Here is a 10,771-nt window from a genome sequence, read left to right as displayed (position 1 = left end):
ATATATAGATAGATAATGAAAAGCTTAAGATAAAAAAATTTAGATGAATTTTCTCATCTTCCCTCCAAATTCCTGAGGCCCTCTCAGTGCCCCCTGTTGATCCCGCTTTAAAAGACACTGGTGTCTGGGTCACTTTATTGCACAGACATCATAGGATTCAAGTTCACACATATCTGGTCTGAAAAATCAGAACTTCTAAAACCGTCTGTGGTGTGACACTACATTCTTTACTTATTTATTTTTTGAGTTTTAAGTTCAGATGATGAAATCATTTTTTGTGCCTTTGTCATGTTTCGAACAGGAACTGGAGGATCTAAACAAGTGGAGTTTTAACATATTCAAAGTAGCAGAGTTCTCCAATAACAGGCCGCTCAGCTGCATCATGTACGCCATCTTTCAGGTAAAGAGCAACAGAATCTCCTAAATTCCTCCTTGTGATTTTTAAAACATAGTTTTTCTTTTATTTATTTTATTTTCGAGGCTCTATCTTCTTCTTTGCTTACCTCTCCAGGAACGTGAGCTCCTGAAGACATTTCGAATGCCCGTTGACACTTTTGTCACTTACGTGATGACCCTAGAGGACCATTACCATGGAAACGTAGCTTACCACAACAGCCTCCATGCTGCAGATGTCGCCCAGTCCACACATGTGCTCCTCTCCACGCCTGCTCTGGATGTAGGTCCATCGGCCCAAACCGATTTGAAATTTGCTCAGTTTATTAACCTATTTATTAGCCTTTTGAACTGATGTACCATGGAGTTTTTTTGCCCCCCGACACACAAACAGTTTACGTCAGCTGTCGGCAAATTACGTCACTCCATTGTCCACTTACCGGCTCTTATGCTAGTTTGCAAAATATGAACAGCAGAATCAGTTGTTGTTCAACAATAATTACATAGATTTTTTGAAAAGGGAATCTTCTGTTGAAGATGCATAATCACAATACAATACTTTGACCTTTTAGAATTCTGCAACTAAATTTAACCAAAGTATGAAAAAAACTACTACCATAGTTCTAAAAACTAAACTAAATCTAAGCAGTATTTTACCAGTAATAACTGATAAAAAACTACCAAAAATGTACAAAAACTACCTTAAATAAACAAAAACAGCAACAAAATAAAACTAAATTATAACGAAAAACCCAAAACTATTTTTATGGATTCAATTTTCATCTGTAGTTGAAACTTTTTATCCAAAAAGTGAGGTTTTTTTTTTTTTAAATTGGTGTATTTTCATTAAGTGAATTGAAAACGCAGCTAGTGAAGCTCATTCTGTTGTCTTCTCTTTCTTTATCCCACCAGGCCGTCTTCACCGACCTGGAGATCCTCGCCGCTCTGTTTGCTGCAGCTATCCACGATGTAGACCACCCCGGAGTTTCCAACCAGTTCCTCATCAACACCAGTGAGCGCACCACAGCACGTGCATCAATAAGTGCCTCAATAAGTGCCTCATATTTTGTCCCGTTGCCGTTCACGTCCCCCTCCCCCTCCTCTTCTGAATCAGACTCAGAGTTGGCGCTGATGTACAACGACGAGTCGGTCCTGGAGAACCACCACCTGGCTGTGGGCTTCAAGCTCCTGCATCTGGAGAACTGCGACATTTTCCAGAACCTCACCAAGAGGCAGCGGCAGAGCCTGCGCAAACTCGTCATCGATATGGTCAGAGCCTCAGCAAAAACCACACCCAACACACACCCAGCAACACAAACACTGTCTCTGTCTGTCCTTACAATGCTGCAGGAATCCAACTTGTCTTTGGACGCTTTCGGGTTACATGTGTTGGTTTTCTGTGTTTAAGTTTCACGCTGCTCTATGTCATCTACGTGGGAGATGAACTCTTTGATGATGCCACTTTGTTTAAATTAGATTGTGTGAAGTACTATATATAAACAAGCCTGTCCCTGTAAGCAATTAATCATCTAATTGCATGGTAAATTAAAATGAGCTTGATCATTTCCATTTGGATGATTGATATTTTTTGAAGGGCAATATTTCTTACTGAGACTTCTTAATCCACTTTAATTCTGGTTTTGGTTGTGCGTGGTTTTATTTCCATTTCATTTATTATTTTTGGTTGTCAGATTTTATTTTGGATGTTTAAAATGTTTTCCAGTTCCAGTGTGGAGTGTCTTGGGAAAAATTAAAGTCTGTTGATCTTTGAGACGGCGAACTTGTATTATTATGCCGTTATCAAAATATTGCTTGAAAATGGTCTCAAAACAATTATCATTTATTGCAATCATTTTCAGGACAGTTTATCGTCCAGCAAAGTTAGTTATTGTGACAGACCTAACAATACATTGATTCTAGATTAAATCTGCTTAAAGCTACAGTATGTATCTTTCATATAGATAATTTTAACAAACATGTAAAAAACTATTTTATTATATGACAGATAATCTGTGAAAAAATGTCTCTGCTGTCATCTGAACAAATCCGCTGCGCCATCAGAACCAACCAAGCAGAGCCAGGAGGAGGGTCTTAGCGCCATCAGTCACCGTCACATATGCGCTGCTCACATCCTTCCGCTTGCTCTCTGCTACACTAAAGCTGATTCACTACAACATAGCCTGCCACAAACACTAAAGCTAGTTAGCATGGCCACCAATGACTGCGGATAAACAGTTTTCTTGGAGTTTAAGTTGTTTCTCCTCCTTTAGCACATTTAGCAGCGTGTACACAAAGTTGATTGACAGCGCCAAGACCTTCCTTCTTGCTATGATTGGTTGGTTTTGACTGGAACCAGCGCATTTCCTTGGACTCCAATAGTAGCACAGGGAGGACATGGAGGAGCTTGTTCTTTTCAAAGATTATCTGTCTCATATTACACATGATGACGGTTCTAAAAAATATTTATATAAAAAATATTTTTTAAAAAGTTACATACTTTAGCTTTAAAAGGTTTAAACTTACAATAAAATATTTTTTTGGACATGAATTTAAATCGAAGTTAAGTTAGTAATTCTGTAATAAATATAGATTTGTGGAGGGCTTTTAACAAAAAAGAAAAAAGTTTATTTAATAACTTACATTCTTGTGAATTTCAGTTATCTGAAGTTTAGGAGATTGTTCATTCAAATTATTTCCAACTAATTCCAATAATTAGGAGCATTTTTCAAAAAGGAAGATTATTGATCGCATTGGACTTCTGACAGTAATCTTAATTAGTACTAATTGGACGTTTTTAATCCTTTATGTCCTAAACAGCGACTCTTAATGAACAAGGGCTAGACTAGGAAGTCAGACACAAACAACCAAAACATGAAAAGAATAGTAAGATGTAAATGAGTGTGTCGGTGTGCAGGTGTTGGCCACAGACATGTCTAAACACATGACTCTGCTGGCTGATCTGAAGACCATGGTGGAAACCAAGAAGGTGACGAGTTCAGGTGTTTTGCTGCTAGATCACTACACAGAGAGGATACAGGTAAGGTGGCATGAAAATGTTCTTTTTGCCCATTTTGATGCCTGAAATGCCTTTAACCTTTGTCTGTATCAGTCCTTGAAGTACCTTCAATGTTTTATTTTTGTTTTTTTTTTCTTGCAGGTGCTGAAGAACATGGTCCACTGTGCCGACCTGAGCAACCCAACAAAACCGCTACCGTTATACAGGCAGTGGACGGAGAGGATTATGGAGGAGTTCTTCCGACAGGGCGACAAAGAACGAGAGAGGGGGATGGAGATCAGCGCCATGTGCGACAAACACACTGCCTCTGTGGAGAAGAGTCAGGTAAAACTTCACCTGGGCTAATGCTAGCGCTAACAATGATCAGCTCACTCTAAAAATTCTCCTTCAGTCTCTTCTGGGCTTAACAGAAGAGATAATCTGAAATCCTTTGGTTGATGGTGAGATTGTTCATGTGAGCATCTTAGAATTTTAATCTGAGTCATGCTCTACATTTGCTACTAAGATGGTGGAAAACCTTGTGGATATCGATAATTATTGATCTTTTTTTTTTGTTTTAAGTATTTGAAATGCAGCCAAACTGGTGGTAAGACTGTTCCTGTTTTAGCCACAGTTTTCTCTCCACTGTTTTTTTATTCTGAAGCAGTTATGAGGCAAAACATGAACAATTCAACAGGTTGTTGCTAGGTAACTGTAGAGTGAGGTAGTTGATGCCACCAACCTTGCTTAGCTTGCCATAAGAGGTAGAGCAGCTACAGTCTTTCCTCTGCCTACATCTCCCAGAATGCTTCAGTGAATATTCTATGAATCGACTATTGAATATTCTATCAGATGCATTATCTACTGATACTGACAAGTGTCAGTATCAGTAGATCACTTCCACCACATGTGACCTACCATAGTTTCATCAGTTGCCACTCAGGGCGTTTCCTCTCAATTTGAACTTCCTCACTGGAATGTGTTGCCAGATTTGTCTGATGTGAAGGCTTCTGATTCCAGCACCTTTTGCACATTAAGCTTTGCTTGAATCTTGCTGCTTTGTACCAGTAGGAGGCAGCAGCTCTCCTCTCACATCTTACAGAAACATCAGACATGCCATGTTTTCTTTAGCAATATGCTAAAGAGAATAACATGCTAACAGCTTTGATCACTGTTGCCATGTTGGTCATTGTGGAGAATCACGTTGCTTTTTTATTTAAAGCAGCCAGTAGTTTGTGCAACTTTCCTGCAACTTAAACTTGTTTCTGCTTTTTATGTAATAACTACATAGCTCAATTTGTTTCAGTGGGTTTTTATGTACTAGATCAAAGCAGTGTGAAGTATAAGATTTACAAGTGTAAATTCTTTAGAAACACGGGGGGGAGGGGGGGTCTTTGCATTTAGCCCTATTGACTCTGTGTTTATGTGAACATTTATCTCTCTTCTGTATCTGTGCATGGTCATAGTCCATGTCTATATTCTTTGCTGCCATTTGACTTCAGAACATAAACTTAAATAATTTTGAAGGAACTCAGGATGTGACATTATGCTTAGAAAACTCTTAAAGGGGGGATAATATTCTGAGCATCAGTCCCTCATCAAACACACAGTCAGATGGTAACAGTTTCTCAATTATTCTATGAAATTGTTCTATGTCCCTGGAAAATACATGACACCCCCGAGTTTACTCTGGACTCGGCTTATAGATTTATAGTCACATATTTCCATGTACATATTTGTTCATATTTCAATTTATTTAATTAATTTTATATTTAGGTCATATTTAAATTAGTTGTAATGTCACACTCATGTTATACATTTTATATTTCTATTGTTACATTTATTTGCTAATATTTAGCACTGGATGGGAGTAGCTTGTCAGCAAATAAGCAATTTCCCCTTGGGGAGCAATAAGGTACATTCTGATTTTTGACTCTAAAGTAGAGAAACGGGGTAACACTTGTTTTACACGTAAGGCTTGATTTACTACGAGGTTTCGCACTCAGTCTGTGAGTTCGTCAACACTGGGAGCTCGGCTTGACTGTTTGCAGGTGTGTGGAAAAAACACCTGCCCATCTCCACCCTCTAGTAAAGCCAGCCTTAGTCCTATTGCGCCCTCTGGTGGAAATCTGAAAGTTAGGAAGAAACCTCCACACAATACAAACACCCCAGACTCCTAACACATACATGTAAAAGACTTGAATGGTTTTGATCAAAACATTTCACTGTTTTAGAATGGACCTGTCAGAAATTCTTGCAGTATTTGCACAAAAGTCCTGACACAACTGTCCGTATGTCAGGGGAGGAAGTATTAGCATTAGTATTGCTAAAACTAAATGCAGTCAAAAGTTCCCTCAAGGATCCTGTTTGTAGCAGAATGCATATGCATTATTTAGCATCCTTTGGGTACATTTAATCATTTACTGTGAAACATTTTGACATTCTTAATATAAGTCAAAGCTTTTCAAGCATAAGAGGACTCTGGAAAGAGACTTCAACTCTACCAACTGGCTAAATTTAGCTTAAATGTCTGCTGGCTTTGATATCAAAACTTTATCTGAACTTTCAGAGACAAACATGAACATTTAACCTCACTTTTATAATCATATTGCAAGAATGTTGTGCTATGGCCTTGTGTGTCTATAGGCAGCGTTCTTCATTCATTTCCTGAATGTGGAACTTGCACAATGAGGTGATAATCCCTTCCCTCCTCTAGCCAAGCGACTGACGAAATTCATACTTGTAGACGTAGAAACGTGGGCTATCGACGCAACACAAGGAAGTTGAAAAATGTCCAACTTCCGTTGCTAATGCATCCCATGTGTTGTGTTCACCTCGAATTGCTACCTGTCTGTTGAGTTCATAAAGGGTTCAGCTTTCTGCCTGTAGTAGTGATCCCTTCTACAGGCAGGGATCACTACACAGGAACGCATAAGGAAAGTTCCTGTGTTGGGAACGCATAAGGAACGCCCCAGGCCTCAAGCCTCAGGCCTCATATGTGTGAACATTTCACTACTTTGACGTGCATACAACGTGCAAACAAAGCGAAAATACGTGATGTTTACACAACCAATAGGCTTATGCATGTCAGGCATCATTAATGTGTAAACAATGTGCAAAATATGTGTTAACAGCACGTATTTCACGCTTTGTTTATGAACTGCCAACATGTACTTCACACGTTTACCCGTTGATAACGTTTGACATTTTTGATTCCTATCGGATGGGTATACATCATGTACTTTACATGTTGTTTGCATGTTGCATACACATCAGAGTGACGTGAAATGTTCACACCAATATGACGCTGGCGGCGTTCCATATGTGTGCGTACGTCTATGTTCACCAGCTCGAAATTTCACATGCACGAATTTTGTCAGCCTTTTGGCTGGAGAAGGGCAAGCAACTGTCTCCTCATCGTTCAAGATCCACAGGACATGAACGGAGAGGGAGCGACATCGCATGCATTGTGTCTTGTCAGCAAAATGCTAACAATTTTCTTAATCAATGTGAACTCTACACACAGAAATAAAGATGTACTTTTTCCACAATTAGCACTACTTTCCTTGCATGTCTTCAAGTGGGTAAACATTTTTTCCCCTTGCTGTTCTCTCCTTTCAAGGTTGGCTTCATTGACTACATTGTTCACCCTCTGTGGGAGACTTGGGCCGACCTGGTGCACCCGGACGCCCAGGAGATCCTGGACACCTTAGAGGAGAACAGAGACTGGTACCTCAACACCATGCCCCAGTCGCCTTCACCTCCCCCTGACAGACATCTCCAGCATGACCGCTTCCAGTTTGAACTCACACTCGAGGAGCTGGAGCACAACAATCACAACAACATGTACCTAAGGAGCGGCAGGAACAGCCAGAAAGCCACGTGTGATGACAGCGACATGGAGAGAACGCAAGAAGACACTGAAGAGGAGGATCAGAAGCAGGCTGATGCTGACGAAGAGGATGAGGAGAGCCACAATGGCGAACAGAACGGAATACAGGAGGAAGAGGAGGAACGCACTGACGGAAATGAAGGGGAGGAAGCCGAAGAGGAGCTAGAAGAAGTTCAAGAGGAGCAAGGATGGGAAGAAGTCAACGGTGAACAAGATGAAGAAATAAAAGAAGAGGATGAGAAAGACGAGGATGATGAGGAAGAGGTGACCAAGGATGAGGTTGAAGTTGAGGAAGCCGAAGTAGATGAAAACCAAGAGGAGGAAGAGAATGCAGAAGTAGAGGAGGAGATAGAGGAGAATGAAGCTGAAGGCAGCACAGAAGACGGTAAAGAGGACGGGACAGAAATGGACAGTAAAGACGAGGAGGCAGAGGACAATGCAGAAGAGGAAGAAGAAGCACCTCAGGAGGGTGAGGAAGATGATGAACAAAAGGAAGAGGAGAGTTAGCCGAAGAAAGTATAAATGAGGAAAACTGCCAAAGGGGAGATAATCAGGATCCCAGAGCGACCGCGAAAAAGAGCCGAAACGTGTCCGTCTTTCCAGAGAACGCGCTCTAACCGCTTTACTTTCTGAAAGTCAGATTGGACTTTTCTTTAGAGCAATATTTTACACCACCGGTGAAGCGTCAGAGACGAGGAAACTCTTTGGATTTTTCTAAACAGCCTAGTCATTGCAGGAAGCGGATCATCAGGTAGTGGCAGAAACTGGGGTCTTCCAATCCTGTCGGTGCATCTATTACTGCCGTTTGGGATAAATGGGGACTTATTAGTAACAAGACTGAGGGTTAGGGGTTGGGGGAGGTTTAATCAACCGTTTTGTAGCTCTTGGGAATAAATTAAAGGAAAAAAATATATGCTGAAATAATGTACATGCAAATAAGCGTGTGCCTGTTTCTCGGTTGTTATAGACTGTCACGCGTTGTTTCTTGGTCACCGTCTAATGTCTTATTGATGAGGACCATAACACACACACATACACACATAGACCATAATAACTCAAAAGCAAATCTTAAAATTACAATGCCATATTAGGGCCATTGTAGATCTAATACGCCGTTGTGTAAAATAAATTCAGAAAAGAGATTTAAAAAACGCCACCAGGAAGGTGTAACTTGCCATCTTTTATTGAATATGAACCCGTTTTCCAACCTGTGAGCAGATTGTTTCACACACAGAATCAGCCAGAGCTCCTCACTTCCAGCAACGAAGCTGGTTTTCTGACCCCAGACTGTTCTTGTCACAGTGGAAAACCTACGAGGCTGGTGTGTTGTATGTCGTCGATGTTCAGTCGTGTGGAGATTACAACTAAATAATCGCACCGAGTGTTTATGCCATTGTGACATTGTCACCTGAGTTGTGCCAAAACGTCCCACAACCAGCACTGAGCAACGCAGCCTCTGGAGAGGGCGGCTACTGATCACGAAGCAATGAATCCGTGGGACCAGGCCAACAGGTGTGATGGTCTTCCACAAATGTATGTTTTTGTTTTTTGTAAAAAAAAAAAAAAAAAAGAAAAAAAATGTTTTTGGCACTTTATCAAACACCCTTGTTGCATATATGTACATAATAAACATGTATTTTAATCTGCTGATGTCATATATTAAATATGATTAACTCATTTGCTGGTTTAGCGTCTTGTTCATTGAAGAGTATTTCTACCGCTTTGACTTTTACACATTTTTGTCACATTGAAACCAGAATCTTCAATGTATTTTATTTCAATTTTATGATAGACGTAGAAGCACATAGAAGAGGAAAGGGAGGAAAATAAAATGATGGAGCTGTTTAGTTTGATTTTTTAAAAGAAAAATCTGAAAAAGGGGAGTGCATTTGTGTACTCTGATACTCCTAAACAAAACTCATTACAACACAACCAATTGATCACCTAATTAATAAATGGAGTCCTCATTTCTCCATAAAAACTACAAAACCATTTCCATAAAAACCCAGCTTTTGTGGGAAAGCCTCAAAGGTTTGTTAGACAAACAGCATCATGAAAAAAGTTGAGGGGATGGTTAAAGGAGAGTTAGGTTATAAAACTATATCAACGTTTTAAAAATTTGGATATAGCCATCCCCTGTTAAATTCCACTGGAGCTGAAGCTGGATAAAATACGCCTTTATTAAATCCCACTATATTGGGAATGAAACAGCGCCATCTGCTGTCACTGGTCGTACCTGCACTGTATAGCAACCGTGGGAACTGTGGATCAGAACTCCTTTAGCCCAGCCCCTCTGGGTTATGGAGAAACCCAGAGGGGCTGAATATTAAGTATTAATATTAGACGAGGTAACACATCAGCATATGTGTGCAGATAAAACATAAAATGTGAATCATTTATTTAAGTTCTAAAAACTAACTATTATATTAAGTTTTATGCTTTTTATTTTGCTTTTTGCCATTAATTATTGCTGTTAGTTGTTGAATTATTATTATTTTTTTTGTATTTTCTGTGATTTTATGATGCGTTCATTTTATTACCCACAACGACTGACTTACTGTGGTATTTTGTGCAGGAACTATGTACAATTTGACAATGTTTTGCAAATATTCTGTGATACTTTTGATAAGAGTTTTAGTCTTTTGTTGTTAACATATGAGTTGCACACTAAAAGAAAAAGACATAAAAGTGACACATCACATTATTGTTCTTGTTTCCATTTTAAAGCAACAAGTCTAAGATTTTCTGCTTTTTTATATATGTATAATTCCAATTATTTGATAACAAGAATAATTTAAGTTAGTAATATTATTGTATTGTCATTATTATTATCATTATTATTATTATTATTATTATTATTATTATTATTATTATTATTATCAAGAAGAAAATACAAGAAAATGAGCTGAGCTCATTGTTATGCTATTTATTTCACGCCAATCCAACCTGTTATTTGTTCAGCCTGATGTCATTCACACACCGCAAGAACAGAGAAATCTGTTCCTTTACTTAAGGTGATAAGAACAAGAGGAAGAACTAAAGCCATACTAAAACTATGATTTCAGAAAAATGCATTTTTGTTCTTGCAGAATGGGTGTATTTTATATGAATGCAAATATGACCTCCAGTGTTTGATGCATGATTTTACTTAAAGACATTTTCTTGCAGATAGACTCTCAAACTAATATTTCATCACTTTGATATTGCAAACGTTTTCATGAGCTAAGTGCCATTTAATTTAAACTCCAATCTAAAAACCAGAAGCACGTTCAGTCTTGTGTCATACTACTAACTTGTGGCAACATTATCCAAAATGTGTTGCAACATATAAGACTACCACATGGAGGTGCTGTTGCTTTATAGATAGAACTAATATCTATCTGATTATTATGATATGTTGCGTTACTGCTGGGCAGTTTCTGAAACACAGATCTACAGATCACCACAACCTTTATGTGTTATGTGATATTATTGCAGCAAAGCAAAACGAA

At 39.0% G+C, this 10,771-nt stretch overlaps 1 protein-coding gene and 1 long non-coding RNA gene across 4 annotated transcripts in view; one reads left to right on the top strand and one right to left on the bottom strand.

The window, feature by feature from the left end:
• LOC106948707 (cAMP-specific 3',5'-cyclic phosphodiesterase 4C-like) overlaps positions 1–8,850 on the top strand; it is a 28,303-nt gene extending 19,453 nt beyond the window's left edge. For 2 of the 3 annotated variants that reach the window (XM_015034547.1, XM_015034546.1), the window contains 6 exons: positions 302–400; positions 512–676; positions 1,306–1,662; positions 3,308–3,430; positions 3,551–3,733; positions 7,011–8,850. In XM_015034547.1, coding sequence (XP_014890033.1) covers positions 302–400; positions 512–676; positions 1,306–1,662; positions 3,308–3,430; positions 3,551–3,733; positions 7,011–7,787 — 1,704 coding nt within the window. In that variant the 3' untranslated portion in view covers positions 7,788–8,850. The remainder of the gene's footprint in view (positions 1–301; positions 401–511; positions 677–1,305; positions 1,663–3,307; positions 3,431–3,550; positions 3,734–7,010) is intronic. The other variant, XM_015034548.1, reaches the window with a different exon arrangement.
• On the bottom strand, positions 6,889–7,070 carry LOC106948709 (uncharacterized). The gene is made up of 2 exons (XR_001425230.1): positions 6,979–7,070; positions 6,889–6,927 (listed from the first exon to the last, which is right to left on the bottom strand). It is a non-coding gene; the product is annotated as an uncharacterized LOC106948709 (long non-coding RNA).
• Positions 8,851–10,771: the final 1,921 nt, after the last annotated feature.

This window comes from Poecilia latipinna, unplaced genomic scaffold, assembly GCF_001443285.1.
Source record: "Poecilia latipinna isolate Pla-1442-1.1 unplaced genomic scaffold, P_latipinna-1.0 Scaffold303, whole genome shotgun sequence".
In the NCBI taxonomy this organism is placed as follows: Eukaryota; Metazoa; Chordata; class Actinopteri; order Cyprinodontiformes; family Poeciliidae; genus Poecilia; species Poecilia latipinna.
The sequence above is the reverse complement of the archived record's forward strand: the minus strand, read 5'-3'. Positions and strand labels throughout refer to the sequence as shown.